Source organism: Nuphar pumila, chromosome 15, assembly GCF_984573655.1.
Source record: "Nuphar pumila chromosome 15, dmNupPumi1.hap1.1, whole genome shotgun sequence".
Lineage (NCBI taxonomy): Eukaryota > Viridiplantae > Streptophyta > Magnoliopsida > Nymphaeales > Nymphaeaceae > Nuphar > Nuphar pumila.
The window spans coordinates 15,169,768-15,192,919 of record NC_143263.1 but is presented as its reverse complement, the minus strand read 5'-3'; the positions used below and the strand labels follow the sequence as shown (position 1 = coordinate 15,192,919).

General features: G+C 41.2%; 2 protein-coding genes across 2 annotated transcripts in view; both read left to right on the top strand.

Annotated features, from left to right (window-relative positions):
* LOC149814605 (gamma-glutamylcyclotransferase 2-1-like) overlaps positions 1-23,152 on the top strand; it is a 59,420-nt gene that overhangs the window by 11,100 nt on the left and 25,168 nt on the right. The gene's annotated exons all lie outside the window — the stretch shown is intronic.
* Positions 6,435-8,951, top strand: LOC149814606 (gamma-glutamylcyclotransferase 2-1-like). The gene is made up of 5 exons (XM_089989846.1): positions 6,435-6,592; positions 7,421-7,494; positions 7,714-7,770; positions 8,341-8,429; positions 8,570-8,951. The coding sequence occupies exons 1-5, from the start codon at positions 6,484-6,486 to the stop codon at positions 8,829-8,831; spliced, it is 591 nt and encodes a 196-aa protein (XP_089845972.1). The 5' UTR covers positions 6,435-6,483; the 3' UTR covers positions 8,832-8,951.

Sequence of the window (23,152 nt, the reverse complement as noted above, 5' to 3'; positions counted from 1 at the left end):
CTCTAAGGCAATAAAAAAACTGAATATGTGATTATAACATCCTCATATGTGTGCTAAGGCAGTCAAAAAACTGAATATGTGATTATAATATGCTCATATGTGTTCTTAGGCAGTCAAAAAACTAAATATGTGATTATAGCATGCTCATATGTATTCTAATGCAGTAAAAAAAACTTTATATGTGATTCTATCATGCTCATATGTGTTCTTAGGCAGTCAAAAAACTGAATATGTGATTATAACATGCTCATATGTGCTCTAAGGCAATAAAAAAACTCTATATGTTATTATAGCATGCTCATATGTGCTCTAAGGCAATCAAAAAACTGAATATGTTATTATAACATGCTCATATGTGTTCTTAGGCAGGCAAAAAGTTATATATGTGATTCGATTATGCTCATATGTGTTCTAAGGCAGTCAAAAAAACTTTATATGTGATTCTATCATGCTCATATGTGTTCTTAGGCAGGCAAAAAAACTTTATATGTGATTATAGCATGCTCATATGTGCTCTAAGGCAATAAAAAAACTCTATATATTATTATAGCATGCTCATATGTGCTCTAAGACAATCAAAAAACTGAATATGTGATTATAACATGCTCATATGTGTTCTTAGGCAGGCAAAAAGTTATATATGTGATTCGATTATGCTCATATGTGTCCACTATCCTACGGTACATCCATTCACGGTTTGCAGTCATTTTGTCGTATGATGTTACGAATAGTATCCTAACCAGTTAAAAGAGAACCATCAGAATGCTATGATGAAGAAAATATCAAATTTATCATGCAATATATGATGTCATACAATCACAAGAATTATGATGCATGCATTGATAACTTGATATTTTCATGTGCAAACTATTCATGACACGATACATTCATTTGAAGCATGCTTTCAGTATGCAATTTCACATGGAAGACATAATCAAATTGAAAGTAACTACATGTAAGCATGGATACAATCACATCAAACATTGCAATACATCGAAATAATTCATATCAAACAAATGTCAAACATGTACCTGCAACAAACACACTTCAATATCCCACTAACTACTACCATGCCTAGCATGGACTCCGTACTCCAAAAATAAGAACACTTCCATATTCATACATTAAAATAATACGCAGCATGATCTCTGAACTCCAACAAAGCAGTCCTAGATATCAACAACTAAGTGAGTGTATGAACAATAAAGTGTTACATTCAATAAATTAAATAACATGTGATGCGCTTGCATCACTTACTCACCACAGATATTTACCCGATTTGCATTGTTTTTGTCACTTACTTACCACGGGTGGTGGGGCACAAGCGAGTTCCGTTGAGAAATCTGCACAAAAAAATGATGTTTTAAAATGAAGTCACCATGAAAAAAACCCTTTCAAACTTAGGACAATAGGATCCTGCCAACTCATCCTTGGGCGGATATGGATCCACGAATATCATATTTGTAGGAATTGTGACTAAATTTGCTAGAAAAGTTATAAATTGGGGTCTACCCCACCAATATTCCAGTATATGAAGTATGAGATCTAGACATAACTACACTATTGAATTATCTGCACTAGACCTAATACCTCTAGCCTAGCAATGCCAACTTAGCCTAGCATAGGAACCAAATCTCCTATCTCATCCACCTCTGGTGCTCACACCTAACTATAGTACTGCTCGAGTTTCACCACGCTGGTTACTTCTAGGTTCTATCCATTAACAACACATCACTGCTCATGACTTGAACCAGTTAGAAGTCATTCAGATGACCTCCCCATTGCAATGGAGAAAAAAACCTTTACAAAGAACCGATGAATACTAGGGATGGCAGAAATTGCCATGAGGAAGGTAAGAAGCTTGTTTCAAACAACTTTTTTTATGCTTATAAAATCTTATAATGACACTTCTCAAAAATTCAAAATTTGTTTTTCTAAATGTGAAATCAAACTTTCTTGATGCTGAAAATGCACTTAACATTAGAACTTTACTTTTTTTAATTATATTTTTATTATCAGACCTAATGGGCAGCGCCGTTTGGAAAATGAGGTGTGGAGGGGCCCCGCTGAGCATTCAACGAGGCTCAACTCTTGTGGAAGATGAGTTGAGGTGGCTCTGGCGATTGGAGGCACATGTAGGTGACTCCGATGAGGCTTCGACGGACATGGGAGAGGCTCAGGAGGCTGCGGATGGAGAGGTGTGAGGGTTGAACTCGAGCGCAACAAAGGAGAGGATGCAATGGGAAAGGGCTTTTCCTTGCCGGGGTCGAGCGCCTGCCAGGGTCGACCCTCTACCGGAGTCGACCCCCTGCCGGACATGACAAGGGGTTGACCCCCTGCCGGGGTGGACCCTCGGCCGGACACGGCAGGGGGTCGACCCCCTACTGGGGTCGACCGCCAGGCGGAGTCGACCCCCTGCCGAAAAACGCAGGGGGTCGACCCCCAATCCATTTAACGGTGGGGCCCGGAAATACCTACGATTGCTCCGGGCGGCGGCGGCGGAAGGTTGACGGAGATCGACTTCCGGCGAATGGTGGGGGCCGGCAGAGAGGTCAACGGGATGGATAGGGCGGCCGAAGGAAGAGGGCGGCAGAAGGGAGAGGGCGGCGGGCGGGAGCAGCGAAAGAAGAAAGGAAAAAGAGGGCTGGGATTAGGGGTAATGCGACATTTCGCGACGGATTAATTCCGTCGCTAAGCCATCGTAATTCAAAAAACAAAAAAGGCGACAGAAAATATTCTGTCGCCTAGGCCGTCGCTATTTTGCGACGGAATTTTATCCGTCGCAATTCCGTCATGAACTGCCGTATTCATTACAACAAAATATTCTCTTGCAAAATCCATCGCTACGTAGCGACGGATTTTGCGAGGGAATATAATCTGTCGCTAGTTTCATAAAATTCTCCAATTATAGCGACAGATTAATTTCTCTCGTTAATCTGTCGCTAAGTAGCGACGATATAACGTCGTCGCTAAATTCCGTCGCTAATCAAGTATTTTTTTGTAGTGGTATTTACCTGATTTGCATTGCTTTTGTCACTTACTTACCACAGGTGGCAGGGTACAAGCGGGATCCGTTGAGAAATCTGCAAGAGACACTGTGTTAAAATAAAGTTTATTACCCGATGACAACGAGGTTGACACCCTTTATCGGAAACGAACCCCAAAACTACAGGCAGCAAGGGCCTTAGCCCAGCTAACCTGCCAAAAAAAAATGATCAATGTTGGCAGAGCTTGACCCCTACCGATCTACCCAGGCAAACGGGGAGGCGACATGGCTTGGCTGCGTCCTGCCGACTCACAGGGAAAATCCGAGGAGGTGTCAGGGCTCGACCCCTGCCCACCAAAAGAGAAAAAAGAGAGGAAGATAGCCACAGGGCTCGGCCTCTGCCATTACTTACAAACACAAGGAGGTGGCAGGGGCTCAACCCCTGCCAACCTACCTGAACAAGAGGCACGCAGGGGCCCCAGCCACCCTATAAACCAAAGCACGAGCAACCCCTCCCCTGGGAGCTCTCTATCTGACAGAGGAGGCGACGCAGGCAGCAGCCCTACCGCCTTTTGGAAAGGAGAGGGGGCGGTAGAGGCTTGGCCGTTGTCGGCCCGCTCGAGCCAGCCGACGACAGGGTCTTGCCCCTGCCAACCCTCTATAAGAGGAACACGGGCGAGAGGGGCTGCCAAAAATGAAAAAGGAAGGGGTTGTCAAACACGGCGGAAGGAGGGGTTGTTGGGGAGTCTGCCAGTCTTAGGTAGGAAGAAGACTCGGGAGATGGCAGGTGTACCTGGAAAGGGGCTTGCCGGAAAACACAGAGGGGGCGCAACGAGAGAGAGAATGGGAGGGGAAAGAGAGAGGAGGTCGTCGGGCAGGTGATGGGAGGCCGACGGACGGTGGATGGGCGACTGATGAAACAAAAAGAAAAAAGGGGCTCACATTAGGGATTTACGAGAAATTTAGCGATGATTTAATGACGGCAATATTCTGTCGCAAACGCCGTCGCAAATGTGCGACAGAGTAGTGACAAAAAATTTCTGTTGTTGAGCCATCGCGATGTTGCGACAGAGTTTGAGACGGAATTGTTCCATCACGAATCCATTGCAAATTCGCGATGGATTATCGACGGAATTTTTTCCGTCGCTAATTCCACAAATAATTCTAATGTTAGCGACTGATAGTTTTCTCTAGCTATTCCGTCGCAAATTTGTGACAAAAAAATTCCGTCGTAAATTTTCGTCGCTAATTAGAGTTTTTCTTATAGTGTTTATTGCACATTCCATTTAACAGCCCATCCTCCAATAAGGAGAACTGACAAAAAAAGGCTACCACCGCTTGGTAAAATCCATCTAATGAAAGCTTTAAACAGGTATACACGTTTGTAATGCCTTGTGATTGCAAATCACAGTCACAACACTTCCTCAAGTTTTCACAAACAAGAGAAAATCCAAGCTGTGATTATGATTTTCACTTGAGAATGTTTCTTCCTTGAAACTTGGGAAAGTTGGTGACAATTAGACAGACCCTATGACCAAAATTTCTCAAGCTTCACGTGTGATGGCTAATCCCTCTTATAATTAAAGCCTACATAAAAGTTGGTTATAAGGTCTATCTTCTGACCAACTTTCTCAAGCGAGCAATACAATCGTAACTTGAATTTTCTCTATGTTATTGAAAACATGAAAAATGTATTGTGACTGTGATTTGCAATCACAAGATCTTGAGAAAGTGTTTTTTTCTAGAGGAAGTAAAATGATTCATTGATAGAGCTGGGTGACGAGTGGTCACCCAACCTGAAGAGGGCAGACAATTACAAGAGTTAGTGGACATTGCTGCCAGAAGCCTCCCATACCTTTCACAGTCCATTGTGACAAGATCTTGAGAAAATGTTACTTTCACGGGGTGTTGCAAACATGTATACTTGTTCAAAGCTTTCGCTCGCTCGACTTAGGGAATGCGTGCATTGTCCTGTGACTTAGATTTTCTCAGCTTCTTGTGATCCCAAATCACAATTGCAACAATTTCTCAAGTTTAGTGAAACATGAGACAGTGCAAGTAGTGATTGTGATTCTCATTTGAGAATGCATCTCCCTTGAATCCTGTGAAAGTTGGTCACAAGACTAACCATGTGACCAACATCATAGCTTTTCGATTCTCAGTTGTGATTGCTCATCCCACCTTCGACCAGGGTGCCCTGTCAAGCTTGGTAGAGTCTGGATCTCTCCCTTGGTAGGCTTGGGTCAAATAAAGTGTAAAAAGTAGCGCAAAAACAGGACCTCCATTGTCTTAAAACCGTGTGCTTTAGATGAGAGTCATTTTTTTTTCTTTCTCAGGCGTATACAAGTCAAGGACAGTTTTTTTCCTCTCTTGGACATTTCTTTCAAGTTTTACAAATAACTTGCATGATCCAACTAGGCATCAAAATAGCCCTAAGTTTTGATGAACCCAACTTTGTAAATGTCACCAAGCTGAAAAGATGTCACGAGTCCGAAAACCAAAATTGGGCATTCCTTGCCACAAGGCCCCGGGTATCCAATGATAATGATAATGATAATGATAATAATAATAATAATAATAATAATAATAATAATAATAATAATAATAATAAAAAAAAAAAAAATCTCTTGCTATGAAAACTTCAAAGATTTGCTTTTGTTTGGATTGAGATCCAAATTGGGTAGTAGGAACCACCCGTCCTTAATCTGATGGACCAATCCACAGCTACACGAAAATACTCATTTCCTGTCTGGGAACAAGATCCAGCAACCAGACCTTCTCCGACCAAATAAAGGACAGATCTAGAATGTGCTTAGTTTTAAATGGGTCTAGATCCAGAATGCAGTAACCATTTAGATCGTAGTTAAAAGAGGTTCACACAATATTTGTGCGAAAGTTTGTGAGATCCGCAAATGTGGGATGTGAACCAGCGGAGCTCGAATCAGAAAATGTGAGGATTGCGGATCTTTACAAAAACTATTTAAGAAGGTCAAACAGCATGTTCCTCTATTATTTTATTGACGTTACAAAAACATTAATGGAACCGTTTGTTTCATAATAAGACAGATATACTTCTATTGGCAATCATTAAATACTTTTTTTAATGAAAGGATACAATTTTTTATTTATTATTTTTCAAATAAATACGCTAAAGATGAGCCTTTTTTTCCCCTCTTTTTATGCATAATTCCGTTCTCGTATAACTCCAAGGTACATCTTTTCATACGAGAAGACTAGACTTGTACAATATGAAATAGGTCATGACGCGCTTTGTTTTGCATACGAGAAGACTTGACTTCTACAATATGGGCAAGATTCAGAATACGACTGGGTCTAGGTCAACTGGCCCACTTCAAAATTTGAATAAAAGAATTCCTGGTGACAACAGATTGATGAAGATGAGCACTATAAATAGGAGAGGAGGCTCTGGCTTCCCATATCTCACTTGTGCCCTTGCATTTTCTCCACTATAAGACATCAAGCATTCCCTTACAAAAATGGTGGTGTGGATTTTTGGGTATGGGTCTCTTATTTGGAACCCTGGGTTCCCTTACAAGGAGCGGGTGGTTGGGTATATCAGAGACTACCAACGTGCTTTTGATCTGGGTACGCTTGGTATACTTTACATATATACTGTATATATTAAGGGTAGCAATGTCGATTAGATTAAATTTTATCTGAAATCGGACAAGATCTGACTCTGTTTGGTTTGATTTGGTAAGCCAAAACCATATCCAATTATAATGATAAGGGTATGGATTTGATCATTTGCTTCCAAATTCGACAGATATCCGGATTTGATGGATGTCCAAATCCGATTATATGTAAAAAATTGGATGGTATGATTTTCACCATCTGTTCCAATTTCAAGCTTGTTATTTATCCAACATCCTATCAGTTGGATCTGGTATTGGCTACATCCAACTAGAATCCGATCTTTTTACATTCCTAACTAGGGACATTCATAGAGACATAAACAGTTCTATTACGTACCCAAGTAGATTTTTTAGATTGACAATTATTGTGCAGTTGTATCTCACTGAAAGCTAGAAAATTGGAGGGTTTTGAATTTCCTAACACTAGTAGGAATATTTAAATCCTAAGTTTTCATTGGACCTAGATTTTTCAGAGAGAAAATGCGGTGAAATGATGTTTTACCATGTAAATGTAAAACATCAGCACAAGGCGTGAATACGTTTTGTTTGGTAGCCAAACTTGCTGTGTCCCCAACACCCGGAAAAGTTTCCATATATAAGACGTTTTACACTACTTTATTTTAATGATTAGTTGTGTAATAGTTTTTCATATTTCCAAAGTTTAAAAGGAATGTTTTTTCCTCTCCAAATTAAGAAGACATAACAACTTTTTCTTCATCTTTTTGTTGCTATCCCATTTGATAATGACATTGACAATTTGCTTTGTTCATTCAAACAGCATGTTTCCATAGAGGGACAAACGAATTACCGGCAAGAATGTGCAATCTGCAACACAGGCCTGGAGCTATTTGTGTAATTACCATGAATGCCTTTGCTAGTTTTGTTTACCAAAACTCTCCCTGATATATATATATATATATATATATATATATATATATATATATATATATATATATATATATATATATATATATATATATACATATATATATATACATATATATATATATACATATATATATATATATATTACACTTTAACTAATTTTTTACATGTTACATTTTTTCATAGTGGGGAGTTGCTTATAGCATAGAAGAAGATACCGAAGAGGAAAAACAAATCATAGAGGTACTCTCTCTCTCTCTCTCTGACATTATCGTTATCGCCACCTGCACTTAGAACTGGCAAATTCGAATGAACCAAACAAAGGGTGTTCAAGCACAGCTCGTTTTTGTGGTAAGTCGAGTTGGGCTTGAGCTCATGGCAAGTGCAAGTTAAATGAGTTGGCACTTTTCTCAAAAAGTATAGTTTTCTATGTTGAAATCAATAGAATTGAGACTCTAAGCCAAACACTGAGAGAAGCTCAAACTAGCTCATTTGCAAAATAAATGCATTGTTTCAGAGGTGCAAGCAATAGGATTTTAAATCTAAAACTTATTGCTTCTAAGCCAAGCGCTTCAACCTTGTTAACTGCGTGATGTAAAATATATTTATTTTTAGTTAACGAGGCTATATGAGACGAACCGAGGTTACTACATGACTTTGAAGAATCTCTCTTTTCCTAGCCACCATTAAACATAGAAATATATCATCACCTGCATTAATGATCGTTTAATAATTATGATTATCTTCATCATGAATCATGATCATGATCATGAATTAAGAATCATTCAATTATAATGCTGTTTTTGGATTCAGTACTTGGAGAAGAGAGAATGCGAGTACGATTGCAAGGCTTGTATGGATTTCTACTCCTTAGGAAATGGTGAACAAAGAAAAACACTAACGTGAGTTGCTGTCTCTTATCATTTCATCTTTCTTTCTCTTTTCTTTATGTTGGTCCTCACTTTTGATGTCATTGCTAAGTCAAGTGCCAATAAATTAAATTAACGCTTAAGAATAATCAATTATGCTATTAATGTTACAGCTTTATATCCTCTCCATGCAAAGAGAAGAACAAGTACTACATAGGGAGTAGCCCGTTGGAGAAAGTGGCATCACAGATAGCTATGGCTTCCGGACCTTGTGGAACCAACCGTGAGTACCTTTTCAAGCTGGAGAAGGCATTGGATGAACTGGGTTACCCGGACTACTCAATCATCGAGCTCTCAAACGAGGTTCGAAAGGTGATGGCTGGTTTCCCTGGAAAATTTGGGGATGTTTTGCCAAGAATAAAAGGCTATGCCTAATTAACTTCTTGTTGTAGTAATTAGTACAATAAACATACCAAGATCAACTTTTCGTTGATGCAAGGTCTATCTGCACTTCAGTGGGAGAAAGGCTAGTTTTGTATACTGAAAATGGAGTTGCTTCATGTGAGTGCAAAGCTCCCTTGTTTCTTTTCCATTTATATTGTAACCTCTTGGAATAAAATGGAAACTTCTTCCCTTAATGAAGCTTAATTATGTGGAGACCATGTATATGGGACAAGGAGTGATGATGAAGAAGTTGATGATTAGGATGATATTCCTTATACGATGGTGGACAATTTTACCACGGGGAGAATATCTCAGTGTAGTCAATCCCTTCCTTTTGTAAGAATCCCTTGACTACCAATCTTTCCTTTACCTCTTAGTGCCATCGGGCTCATCTTTCACTCTTTACACCCATTTGTTCAACAATACTTTTTTCTCCTTCGGTAATTTGGTTAGCACCCAAGTCTCATTCTTTTTGTAAAGACTTGATTTCATCTTTCGTTGCTAACTCCCACATAACCGAATCTTTCACCTGCATTGCCTCAGAAAAATGTTTTGGCTCTCCAGAGTCAGTCAATAGTAAATAGTGTAAAGACAAGGAATACCGAGTCAAAGGTTTAGGTACTCTAACAGATCTCCTCAACTCAGGTGCAGGAGTGACTGTTTCTTTGTTACAGTCTATCTCGACTGTCTAAGAATTCTCAACAGGGGTATTTGTTGAGATTTCCTCCAAATCAACATCTCTCATCATCTCTACTTGTTTCTCTGTACCATCTGATTCTACACAGGGCCAATCCTTGTAGAATATATTCTCATTGAATGTTACATCATTAGTTCTTATTATTTTTCGGCTTTGTTCATCCCAGAAATGATAATAAAAGTAATTTGAACCATATCCAATAAAATAACATTTTAGGGCCTTAGCATCTAGCTTATCCCTTTTCTCAGAGTCAATGTGTACATAGGAAATACAACTGGAAATTCTTAAATGAGAGAGATTTACCTTCTTTCTCGTCCATTATTCTTTTGGCAACTTTAGATCGAGTGGGGTTGAGGGACCTTGGTTGATAAGATAAGCTGCGATGTTGATTGCATCAACCCAGTATGCCTTTGGCAAACCTGTGTGCAGTCTCATGCTCCTTACACGCTCATTGAGAGTTTGGCTCATCCTCTCAGTGACTCCATTTTGCTGTGGTCGATTTGGAATAGTCTGAGTCATTTTAATTTCGTTTTTCACACAAAAATGCTTTAAACTCTGCACTGTCATACTCTCCCCCAATGTCAGACCGTAAGCCCTTGACTTTCAATTCGGTCTCATTTTCCACCTCTATTTTCCACTTCTTAAAAGTGACAAATACATCAGATTTATTTTACAAAAAATAAACGCATACCTTCCGGAAGAAGGTGGGTAGGGCTTAACCCTTACCCACCAAAAGAAAAAAAAGAGAGGGAGATGACAATAGGGCTCGGCCTCTGCCAACCTAGCGAGAAAAAGGGAGGTGGCAGGGGCTCAACCCCTGCCAACCTGCCTGGACAAGAGGCAGGCAGGGGGCCCAGCCACCCTGCCGACCGAGGCACGAGCATCCCCTCCCCTGGGAGCCCTCTACCTGACAGAAGAGGCAACGCAGGCAACAGCTCTGCCGCATGCTGGAAAGGAGAGGGGGCGACTGAGGTTTGGCCCCTGTCGACGTGCTCGAGCCAGCCGACGGTAGGGTCTTTCCCCTGCCAACCCTCTATAAGAGGAACATGGGCGACAGGGGCAGCCGAAAAAGTAAAAGGAAGGGGATGAAGGGGCTGCTGAACACGACGGAAGGGGGGTCGTTAGGGAGTCTGCCAGTCTTAAGGAGGAAGAAGACTCGGGAGATGGAGGGTGTACCTGGAAGGGGGCTCACCAGAAAACACAGAGGGGGAGAAACGAGAGAGAGAACAGGAGGGGAAAGAGAGAGGAGGTCGCCGGGAGGTCGATGGGCGGCGGGCGGGCGACGGAAGGTCGGCGGGCGGCGGTCGGGCAAGAGACAAGAGTTCGCATGGCGGCGGGCGGGCGACGGGAGGTCGACGAGCGACGGGCGGGTGACTGATGAAACATAAATGGAAAAGGGGATCACATTAGGAATTTACGAAAAAATTAGCGATGGATTAGCGACAACAATATTCTGTTGTAAACGTCATCACAAATGTGCGAAGGAGTAGCGATAAAAAATTTCTGATGTTGAGTCATCGCGATGTTGCGACGGAGTTTGAGACGAAATTGTTCCATCGCGAATCCATTGCAAATTCGCGAGGGATTACCAACACATTTTTTTTCGTCGCTAATTTCCCAAATAATTCGAATGTTAGCGACATATAGTTTTCTCCAGCTGATCCATCGTAAATTTGCGACTGAAAATTTGCGTCGCCAAGTTCCGTTGCTAATTCCACAAATAATTCGAATGTTAGTGACGGATAGTTTTCTCTAGCTAATCCGTTGCAAATTTGCAATGAAAATTTCCTGTCGTTAATTAGAGTTTTTCTTATAGTGTTTATTGCACATTGCATTAAATAGCCCATCCTCCAATACAAAGAACTGAAAAGAAAAAGGCCACCCCTTGGTAAAATCTATCTAATGAAAGCTTTAAATAGGTATACACATTTGCAATGCCTTGTGATTGCAAATCACAGTCACAACACTCCTCAAGTTTTCACAAACAAGAGAAAATCCAAGATGTGATTATGATTCTCACTTGAGAATGCTTCTTCCTTGAAACTTGCGTAAGTTGGTGACAATTAGACAGACCCTGTGACCAAACTTTCTCAAGCTTCACGTGTGATTGCTAATCCCTCTTATAATTAAAGCCTACATAACAGTTGGTGATAAGGTCTATCTTCTGACCAACTTTCTCAAATGAGCAATACAATCGTAACTTGAATTTTCTCATGTTATTGAAAACTTGAAAAATGTATTGTGACTGTGATTTGCAATCACAAGATCTTGAGAAAGTGTTTTTTTTTTAGAGGAAGTAAAATGATTCATTGATAGAGCTGGGTGACGAGTGGTCACCCAACCTGAAGAGGGCAGACAATTACAAGAGTTAGTGGACATTGCTGCCAGAAGCCTCCCATACCTTTCACAGTCCATTGTGACAAGATCTTGAGAAAATGTTTCTTTCACGGGGTGTTGCAAACATGTATACTTGTTCAAAGCTTTCGCTCGCTCGAGTTAGGGAATGCGTGCATTGTCCTGTGACTTAGATTTTCTCAGCTTGCAACAATTTCTCAAGTTTAGTGAAACATGAGACAGTGCAAGTAGTGATTGTGATTCTCATTTGAGAATGCATCTCCCTTGAATCCTGTGAAAGTTGGTCACAAGACTAACCTTGTGACCAACATCATAGCTTTTGGATTCTCAGATGTGATTGCTCATCCCACCTTCGACCAGAATGCCCTGTTAAGCTTGGTAGAGTCTGGATCTCTCCCTTGGTAGGCTTGGGTCAAATAAAGTGTACAAAGTAGTGCAAAAACAGGACCTCCATTGTCTATTAAAACCGTAGGCTTTAGATGACAGTCAAAATTTTTTTCTTTCTCAGGGGTATGCAAGTCAAGGACAGTTTTTTTCCTCTCTTGGACTTTTCTTTCAAGTTGTACAATACATCTAATTAACAAAGTGTTCAAAATTTACAAATAACTTGCATGATCCAACTAGGCACCAAAATAGCTCCAAGTTTTGATGAACCCACCTTTGCCGAGCAACTTTGTAAATGTCAGCAAGCTGAAAAGATGTCACGAGTCCGAAAACCTAAATTGGGCATTCCTTGTCACAAGGCTCTAGGTATCCAATGATGATGATGATGATAATAATAATAATAATAATAATAATAATAATAATAATAATAATAATAATAATAAAATCTCTTGTTATGAAAACTTCAAAGATTTGCTTTTGTTTGGATTGAGATCCAAATTGGGTAGTAGGAACCAACCGTCCTTAATCTGATGGACCAATCCACAGCTACCGAATGTGCTACAGGAAAATCCCCATTTCCTTTGAGAACTTGGGACAAGGATTGATGGTGAAGAAGTTGATGATTAGGATGATATTCCTTATCTGACTACCATTTTTTAGCGGTTTTAGAAGAGAAAGATTTTGACTACCGAGAATTAATATAAATTAAGTACTTGACAAATAAAATAACATATTAGTTTATTGTGCATTCCATTTAATAGGCGATCCTCTAATATGGAGAACTGAAAAAAAAGGACACCCCTTGGTAAAATCCTTCTAATGAAGGCTTTAAACAGGTAGACACGTTTGGAATGTCTCGTGAAAATTACATTTTTCTCAGGAACTTGTGGTTGCAAATCACAGTTACAACACTTCCTCAAGTTTTCACACACATGAGAAAATTCAAGCTGTGATTGTGATTCTCACTTGAGAATGGTTCGTCCTTGAAACATGAGAAAGTTGGTGACAATTAGACAGACCCTGTGACCAACATTTCTCATGCTTCAAGTGTGATGGCTCGTCCCTCTTATAATTAAAGCCTACATAACAGTTGGTCATAAGGTCTATCTTCTGGCCAATTTTCTCAAGGAAGAATTATTGACAAGTGAGCATTACATTCGCAACTTGAATTTTCTCATGTTAGTGAAAACTCGAAAAAAGTATTGTCAGTGAATTTTTTGATAGGCAAGCTGGGGTTAGGCAGACCCCAACCAGATATCTCTTAAGCCCCATGTGTCTGAGGGATTCGAACCTGGGCCTTCAGCTTGGCACAAGACCCCCTTGCCACATGGGTGGTGCGACTGTGTGATTTGCAATCACAAGATCTTGAGAATTTGTTTTTTTTTAAGAGGAAGTAAAATGATTCATTGAAAGAGGAGCTGGGTGATGAATGATCACCCAACCGGAAGAGAACAGATAATTACAAGAGTGAGTGGACATTACTGCCAGATGCCTACCATACCTTTCACTGTCCATTGTAACAAGATCTTGAGAAAATTCTGTTAGGAAAAACCACAAGCAAGAGACAATCAAAAGGAAATAAAGAACAAGAACGATCAAACAAAACACAAGAACACAGATTTACGTGGAAAAACCTCTCCTCAAATCCGAGAGAGAGTAAAAAACCATGGCCGCCCAGAGAGAAATATTATTACTCTTAACAGACAGTTACGAGCTCGGGAAAGAAAAGCGAGAATATAAACAAGGCAAGGGCGACAACCCTAACCCTAACCAAATCGGGTCGGATCCACTGAAAACTGGGTCCCGCGCAGGGGGGAGCCCCCGAACCCCCCTTCCTGCAGGGGCAAAAACAGTGAATCAGGCTCCACAACTCATCAAATGCTACTTTCACAAGGTGTTGCAAACTAGAATAATTGTTGAAAGCTTTCACTCGCTTGACTTAGGGAATGTGTGTATTGCCCTATGACTATTAGATTTTCTCAGCTTCTTGTGATCGCAAGTCACATATGCAACAATTTCTCAAGTTTAGTGAATCATGAGATAGTGCAAGTTGTGATTGTGATTCTAATTTGAGAATGATTCTCTCTTGAATCCTGTGAAAGTCGATCACAAGACTAACCCGTCATAGTTTTTGGATTCTCAGTTGTGATTGCTCATCCCACCTTCTACGAAAGCCAATGCACGTCCGGGGTGAGCTTGGCAGAGTCTAAATCTCTACTTGTAGAATTGGTGATCTTGGGTCAAATAAAGTGCACAAAGTCATGCAAAAATAAGTCAAGCCAGGACCTCCATTGCCTATTAAAAACGTGCGCTTCAGATGACAGTCAATTTTTTTCTTTCTTTCTCTGGGGTATGCAAGTGAAGCACACGTTTTTGCCTCTCTTAGACTTTTCTTTCTTTTACTTAAGTTGTACAATGCATCTAATTAACCAAGTGTTCAAAATTTACGAATAACAAGCACGATCCAACTAGGCATCAAAATAGCTCCAAGTTTTGATGAACCCACATTTGCCCATTGTTGGGCCACTCATCTGGTAGGGGGCAACCTGTGAATGTCGCCAAGCTGAAGAGATGGTATGAGTCCGAAAACCAAATTGCGCATTCCTTGCCACAATGCCCTAGGTATCTAATAATAATATACCTTGCTATGGAAAACTTCAAAGTTTTGTTTTTGTTTGGATTGGGATCTAGATTGGATAGTAGGAATCAACCGCCCTTAATCTGATGGACCAATCTACGGATACCGAATGTGCTACATGGAAATCCTCATTTTCTTTTAAAGCTTGGGAATAAGTTGTCATTTGGTTCAAAATTTATAGCCTTTTTAATCAAGCTCTTTATCCAAATGACACTCTCTTGGACTAAGTTTTTGGAAAATGAGTTTTGGAGAAAAAGTTTACTTTATGAAATATGTTTAGTTTAGTTCTGCATTAAATTTTTTTTTAGAAACACATTGGATTTAAAATGTGGAGAGTTGGCTTAGAGGGCAAGACCCTCAGGGGCTTGTCAATTAAACTTTGAACTTATAAGATTTGGATTTGGATTTGGCCTGGCTCTGTGACCAATCCTTTTATCACTCCTTTTCTTATCATTTTGAAAATCATAAAGCATCTTTAAAAGATACTTAATGCATTCTTAAAAGAGTTTTAACACCAAAAAGGTTTGGAAAGTTGATCAGCTAGTCAAGGGTCATTCTAGACCATAATTGAGTGCACCACCTAGCTCATCATTCTAGACGTTAGTAGGTACATGCAGGGTTTTAAGAGCCATTAGTGGGTGCATGCATGACTTTAAGAGTCATTATGAGGCAAGTTAAATATTGTGATCAATGGACCTCTAAGGGCTTGTTGATCAACCATCCAACCCAGGTCTACATATACCCTGGAAGGTCTCTTGTCTATGTGTGCCATGGCATGGCTTGATTGGTGTAGACTCCCTTCTTCTCTCTTCTTTCTCCATTGGATCCCTTAGGCGACACATTGAGTCCCGAAGAGAGAGATGTTTAACGTCTCTCCCCCTTTATGGCTTGCATGGACGCTGCTCAACATGGAGCTACCTGATGGAGCACGATAAGTGCTACATCTTCACATTTAAATGCATGCATTTTTATAGCTTTTTGACATAATTACCTATGCATAGGACTAAAAATTGCACAATTGAGAATTGAGGTCAAAAATATAATTTTGGATTTTGGAGCATAATTTTGGATTTGGATTTCAACAGGGGATCCAATTGGTCCAATCCATGACCCAAGACCCAAGACCCAAATTCATCTGAATTGGATCCAAGGTGTATTATGGACTGAATATGGGGTCCATAAAGTCAACATCTTCTAGGATCCTCTTTTTGTTGTATTTGGTTAAGGTGGTAAGCAAGACTTGCCAAAAATTGAAATTTCATGCAAAGAAGGAAGGAGGGGGGGGGGGGGGGGGGGGGGGGGTTTCAAAGTCTCCCCCTTCCCGCTTCATCTTATTCTCAAGAAAGGAAAGAAGGAAGGAGGGGGGGGCATGAATCTCAAAATCGCCCCCTCCCTTTTAGAAGGTTAAAAAGAAAAAGATTGGAGCTCTTGCAAGTGACTCTCGCATTTTTGTTTTCTCTCTCTCTGCTTTCTCTTGCTTTCCTGTGGGTGTTTCTCGAAAAGGGGAGTATTCCTATACGTCTTAGCCTTATGCAGAATATTAGCATGCTTTTCTTGTTGTTTTTATTCTATTCAATGTATATGTTTGATCTGTTGTTTTTGTCTGAATTTTGTTTTAAAACTGAATATGACATGCTTGAACCCTGTTACAATGTGAATCAATTGTATTACATGTTTTATCAGGTTGTGTTGTAATCTGATTTACAACATAATATTGTATTTGATTTTAACATATGGTGGTGGTAATAGTAGTGGTGATGACGGTGAATATGATGGTGTTAGTTGTGGTAATGGTAATGTTGGTGCGGGTGATGACAATTGTAGCAATGGTGGTGATGGAAATGATAGTAATGATGGTGATGGCAATGATGGTGATGCTAGTAGCAGCGATGGTGAATGGATAGTGGTGGTAATGATAATGGTAGTGATGGTAATGATAATGATTGATATGTGATAATGGTGATGGTATAAAATTGGTGATAGTGGTGATGGAGATGAAGAATGTGAAATGGAATAAAATAAGTAGTTAAAAAATAGTTTTTATTTTTTAATATAATTTATAAAAATTTATTAAAAGATTCAAACACCAAAATATGCTCTTTAAAATAATTATAAATGGCAAGTAGCAATTTATAGAGTGATCCAAACACCAAAACTTGCTCTTTAAAATAATTATAAATGGCAAATAGTAATTTATAATGTGATCCAAACAGCCGATAACGTTATAACGTTATTATTTTTTTTACGGTAACTAATTTTGTCACAACAGTTTCAAGAAAAACTCGCAGAAAATAACATGTTTAACCTAATTTTTAGATATTTACACTTTCACTTTTAAATGTTTAGATATTTTTAGATGCTCAGTAGGTTTTTATATCTTCGAATTCATTGCAATCTTATACACTTCTCGTGATGACGTGAAAAATCCATACTTTTTCTTTTATTGGAAATTCTTCTCCTCCCAGAAATGTGAATAACGAGATTTGTTTTTTGAAGAGGTTCTTGACCTCACCGACACGATTCGTGGCACGAGTAATCTAAAGCTGCGTGGACAACAACTAACTTTGCTTCGTCTACGCGCCGAAAGCAACTGGTGCACACCAGGCATGCAAATACACGGACACGCAGCTGCTCCTGCGAACGGACGTGGCCACCATGTACGCATTCTGACGTTTCTGAAGAGCTTAGTGGAAGGGGAGAGGCAGGAGGAAGTCAGGAAGGTGAGGACGGAACTTCAGCCGGAAAGCCGACAGAGTTTAGGGCAAGATTGGTATCGAGCGACGAGTTCCCGGGGATCGTAGGGGCGAGAGGGGAGCTAGTTCCGGGGAAGCCGGTGACGGTGGGGTCGAAGGTGCTGGACGCAGGCGCTCAGATGATGCAGTCCATGAAGCCCATCATGTCCATCAACCAACACATCTGCACCTTCCTCCTCTACGCCCACGATCTCAACTGCCAGATGGAAGCCCACTTCTACGCCCACGATCTCAACCGCCAGGCGGCCTGCCTCAACAACGACTTCCTCCAGTGCGCCCTCTACGACTCCCACGACGCCGCTGCCCGCCTCATCGGTATTTCTTTCTCTAACCTTTTTTTCTTTTTTGCTGTTTAAATAAAGCATTACCTCTCTCTGTCTCTCTCAGGTGTGGAGTATATAGTGTCTGACAGGATATTTGAATGCCTACCGCCGGAGGAACAGAAGCTCTGGCACTCTCATGCCTACGAGGTCGTTCTTCGTGATCTGAAACCAACCACTTTACATATTCATGTTGGGTTAAACCACCACGTTGGTGGTGGTTACCCATGATGTGGGTAACGCTTCCCCCACATGAAGTGTTCCTTCCGTTAAACCTGAAAACAGAGGGAACGGTTACTCAACCGTTCCCATTTCATGACTTATAAAAGGGTTTCATAAGCAACCCTTAATGTAAGTGAAAAATACAGAAACTTGAGGAGGGAAGAGGTCGACTCACCGTCTGCATAAGGAGGCATGCGCTTGTGGTGGCTGCGGACAGGCTGAGTTGAAGAATCCCTTTCTCCGGCGACCTCCAACCTCCTTCAATGGCCGCCTCAGGTACGCCTAGCGTGTTTGTCTGTTCTCTGTTCACTGTTTGCTTTGCAGGGCCACTGCCATAAAGTGACGCCGTCTGGCTTGCCGCCTCGCCGGAAATCCCAACATTGGGTTATGGGCCCACACCCCGCTTCCGCTGCGGGGTGTGCTCTGGTAAGACCAGCAACGCAGGTCACCGTGGGGTGACCCTGCTGCTGGTCACCGGCGCCTGTCGCCGGCACCGGCGACTGTCGTCGTTGGGCGACAGTATTAAAAAAAAAAAAAAGTAACTTACCTCTGTTCATGGGGGTTTTTCCTGTCGGCGTGGATCCCGCCGGCGTCTTCATCTTCATCCGCCATCAGGAGCTGTCGCCGGCGACTATTGAGTCGCCGGATTTCTAAAGACTTCTGCGGCATCGGTTTTGGCCGGCGGATGGCTGAATTTTTGCCGAAAAAGGGCGCCATCTGATGGCGGCGTTGGTCGCCGGTGGATGACGACGTTGGTCGCCGGCGGATGGCGGCATTGATCGCCGGTAGACGCCGGCGTTGGTTGCTGGCAGGCGGCGGCAAAACCCTGCAACAAAATGAAAAGGGTGAAATAGGGTTTTGGAAAAACCCCATTTCGACTCTTTACGTTTTTGTTTTTCGGGTCGGGTTCATTTTCTGAACCAGACCCAACCACCCGAAACCGATCCATAAAGTGACCCGGATCGGATCACGGTTTCGGGTGGGGACCCGCTCGGGTCCGACCCGGATAAGGTAAATCCCGGGTCAGACCCGGATCCAGCGCTTACCGGGTCAGACCCGGATCCGGTCCTTACCGGGTCCGACCCGAATCCGGTCCTTACCGGGTCCGACCCGGATCCGGTCCTTGCCGGGTCCGACCTGGATCCGGTCTTTACCGGGTCCGACCCGGATCCAGTTGTTACCGGGTCCGACCCGGATCAAGTTGTTACCGGGTCTGACCCGGATCAAGTATGTACCGGGTCTGACCCTGATCCGGATAACCCCGGGTCTGACCCGGATCCAGTTACAGTCGGGTCTGACCCGGATCCATAAGGGTCCAGGCACTATTTGGCCTGAACCGGATGAAGGACTGACTCAGTCCCCTTCCGGAACCGGATCAAGGACTGACTCAGTCCCCTTCCGGGACCGGTTCGGAGCCGTTTTTGGCCGGTTCCTTCTAGTTTCTCACCGGTTCCGAAATGTTAAGACTGTGTTTTCTTATATATAAGAAAATATAGGGGTTTTGGCATACGGTTATAGGGTTTTAATGAACTTTTGTTCATATTTGACCCGGTTCATAAGGTTCAGAACCGGTTCGGACCCTTGGATGACCGGTTCGGGGCTGTTTCAGACCGGTTCAGAGTGCTTTAAGACTGGTTCGTGATACATATTACTGGTTCATTCAGTTTAAGAACCATTTCGAGGGTCATATGTCTAGTCCATTCGGTTTACGGACCATTTTAAGATATAATTTTGCATATTAGCATAAAGGATAGTTAAATGAATCAGTGTTTTCATGTCACCAAAGTGACTGAATACACGTGAGTCATGAATGAATTTTATACTATCATACAGTTCCTAAGCCGATATGCACATTGTACTTATATTCATGAAATGATAGACGACCCAAAGGTAGTTTTATCGTGTTTGGAATTTAAGTAGGGTAGAATAAGGTAAATGTGTCGAGATACATCACACATGAGTATCCAAAGGTACCTTGTGTTGATGGTCTATCTTCACAAGAACCTTAGTTTTACCGAATATGGTCGGTAGGCGAAGTGGTTTCGCGTGTCGGAGCTCTTACCAAAGTAGGACTCCGATGACCCCCTTCACTCGCCTGGAAAGAAGCATATCAAGGGCCTTTATCTTTTTGCTTTTTCCACTAAAGTTTTTAAGTCTCGTATGAATGCTTCCTGATACGTGTCTTTTGTCATGCAGTTTCTAGTTCTGTGATTTTAGATGGCTCTAGCTCAATTCCTTTTCTAGATGGATCCAATTTTAGTGATTGGAAAGAAACTGTTTTATTTGCATTAGGGTATATGGATCTAGATCTGGCCCTAAGGGTAGATGAACCCGCTGCCCTCACTGATCAGAGTACTGCTGATCAAAAGATTGCTTTTGAGAAGTGGGAGCGCTCGAATAGACTTAGCTTGTTGCTTTTGCAATCTAAAGTAGCTAAGAACATTCGGAGTGCTATCCCACAATGTAGAACAGTGAGGGAATTCATGAATGCCATTGAGGCACAGTTTGTGAGTTCAAACAAGGCCAGAGCCAGTACCCTGATGTCAAAACTGATATCTATGAAATATACTGGAGGGGGAAACATTCGCCAGCACATTTTGGAGATGAGAAACATAGCGTCTCAGCTGAATGACATGAAGCTCACTATCTCTGATTCTTTCCTAGTGCATTTAGTTCTAACGTCCTTACCTTTGGAATACGGACCTTTCAAAATCTCGTACAACACACATAATGATGAATGAACATTTAATGAACTCATGTCCAAGTGTGTTGAAGAAGAAGAAAGGATGAAAGGTGAGAAGGTGCAAAGTGCACATATGGCTTCTCATACGTCCAAGGTAGGACCAAGGAAGAATGCATTTAAGAGAAATGCTAGGAAGAAGCCAACTGGGGATAAGTCATCCCAAGATAAGCAATCCAACTCTGCTCCCATAAAGTGCTTCTTTTGCAAGAAGAAGGGACACATAAAGGCAGATTGCATAAAGTACAAGAAGTGGTTGGAAAAGAGAGGTAATTTGTCATTTGTTTCTCATGAATGTAATTTATTACAAATTCCTGAAAATAGCTGGTGGATTGATTCTGGTGCTACTGTTCATATTTCCAACTGTCTATAGTTGTTCCTGAGCAGAAGGGAACCAACAATGCATGAGAAAAGCATCTATTCGGGAAACAAGATGCGTTCACATGTGAAGGGTGTTGGAACCTGCAGGATTATTCTGAATACAAGCGTAGTTTTAGATCTTCATGATGTCTTTTATATTCCATCGTATAGTAGAAACTTAATTTCAATTTCAAAGTTGGATAAATTTGGATATTGTTTTAAGTTTGAAAATTCCAAATTGTTCATATTCAGAAATTCAATTGAAATTGGTTCTGCATCTGTTTATGATGGTTTATATAGATTGAATGTGAAGATCCAAACTCAGGAGTCTTACATGCTTTGGCATCGAAGGTTGGGTCATATCTCTGAAAAGAGAATAAAGAGACTGGTAAATGAAGGGATCTTGCAATCTCTAGATTTTACTGACAATGACCCATGTGTTGATTGCATAAAGGCTAAGCATACAAACACATATAAAGAGGGTGTCAAACGCAGTAGTGAGATATTAGAAATAGTCCATACGGATGTATGTGGACCGTTTTCCCCATGTTACACAGGCGAAAAATATTTCGTTACCTTTATTGATGACTATTCTCGGTATATGTATCTCTACTTGATTTTCGAAAAATCTGATGTTTTTCAGATGTTTAAAAAATTTAAGAAAGAAGTAGAGAAACAAACCGATAAGGTTATTAAAATAGTCAGGTCTGATAGAGGTGGCGAATATTATGGTAGGTTTACTGAGATGGGGCAAAGGGAAGGACCATTAGCGCGATTTCTTAAAGAGGAAGGCATTGTGCCTCAATATACCATGCCTGGTAGTGCCTATCAGAATGGTGTAGCTGAAAGGAGAAATCGTACGCTTAAAGAAATGGTCAGGGCTATGTTGAATTATTCAACACTTCCCATAAAGTTGTGGGGTGAAGCCTTAAGGACTGCTGTGCATATTTTGAATAAGGTTCCTACGAAATCTGTGCCTAAAACTCCTTACGAGTTGTGGACAGGTAGGAAACCATCACTGTCTTATATGCACATATGGGGATGTCCTGCAGAGGCTAAACTGTATAACCCCCACATTAAAGTCTTTGATCCAAGAACAACCAGTGGATATTTCATTGGTTATCCAGAAAGATCAAAAGGGTACAGGTTTTATTGCCCATCTCACTCACCACAGATTGTTGAAACAGATAAGGCTAAATTCCTAGAAGATGGTTCAGTAGGATTAAGTGCACTTCAAAGCATTGGTTTTGAGGAAATACATGATCCAGTTTTATCACCTGTTAAGGAAAACATCGAAAGATACCACATTGTTATTCCTAATGATAATGTGGTTGATCATTCGATTGTTAATGCACAAATCCAAAGTGAACCTATTGTGGACAATGCGGAAGAACACGAGCAGGATGATCAGGTTTCATCTGAGCCTGAGGAACGACCTGTTTGGAGATCCACAAGGATTAGGAGATCTGCCATACATCCTGATTATGTGGTGTACCTTCAGGAGCCTAGTGATTTCATAGATATGGATGATGACCCGTTGAATTTTATGGAAGCTGTTGAGAGCAAACAATCTTCGCACTGGATTGAAGCCATGAAAGAAGAGTTAGACTCTATGGCTAAAAATCAAGTGTGGAATCTTGTCACGTTACCTAAAGGAGTAAAGCCCGTAGGGTGTAAATGGGTCTTTAAGACCAAGAAAGACTCCAAAGGTAACATAGAGAGACATAAAGCAAGATTGGTTGCTAAAGGATTCACCCAGATGGAGGGCATTGACTATAATGAGACATTTTCTCCTGTCTCAACTAAGGAGTCAATGAGGATTATTCTGGCCCTCGTAGCTCAT

Coding starts and splice junctions, on each gene's coding strand:
- LOC149814606 (XM_089989846.1), top strand. CDS start 6,484: ATGGTGGTGTGGATTTTTGGGTATGGGTCTCTTATTTGGAACCCTGGG. Junction 6,593..7,420: donor CCAACGTGCTTTTGATCTGG/GTACGCTTGGTA, acceptor TCATTCAAACAG/CATGTTTCCATAGAGGGACA. Junction 8,430..8,569: donor GAACAAAGAAAAACACTAAC/GTGAGTTGCTGT, acceptor TTAATGTTACAG/CTTTATATCCTCTCCATGCA.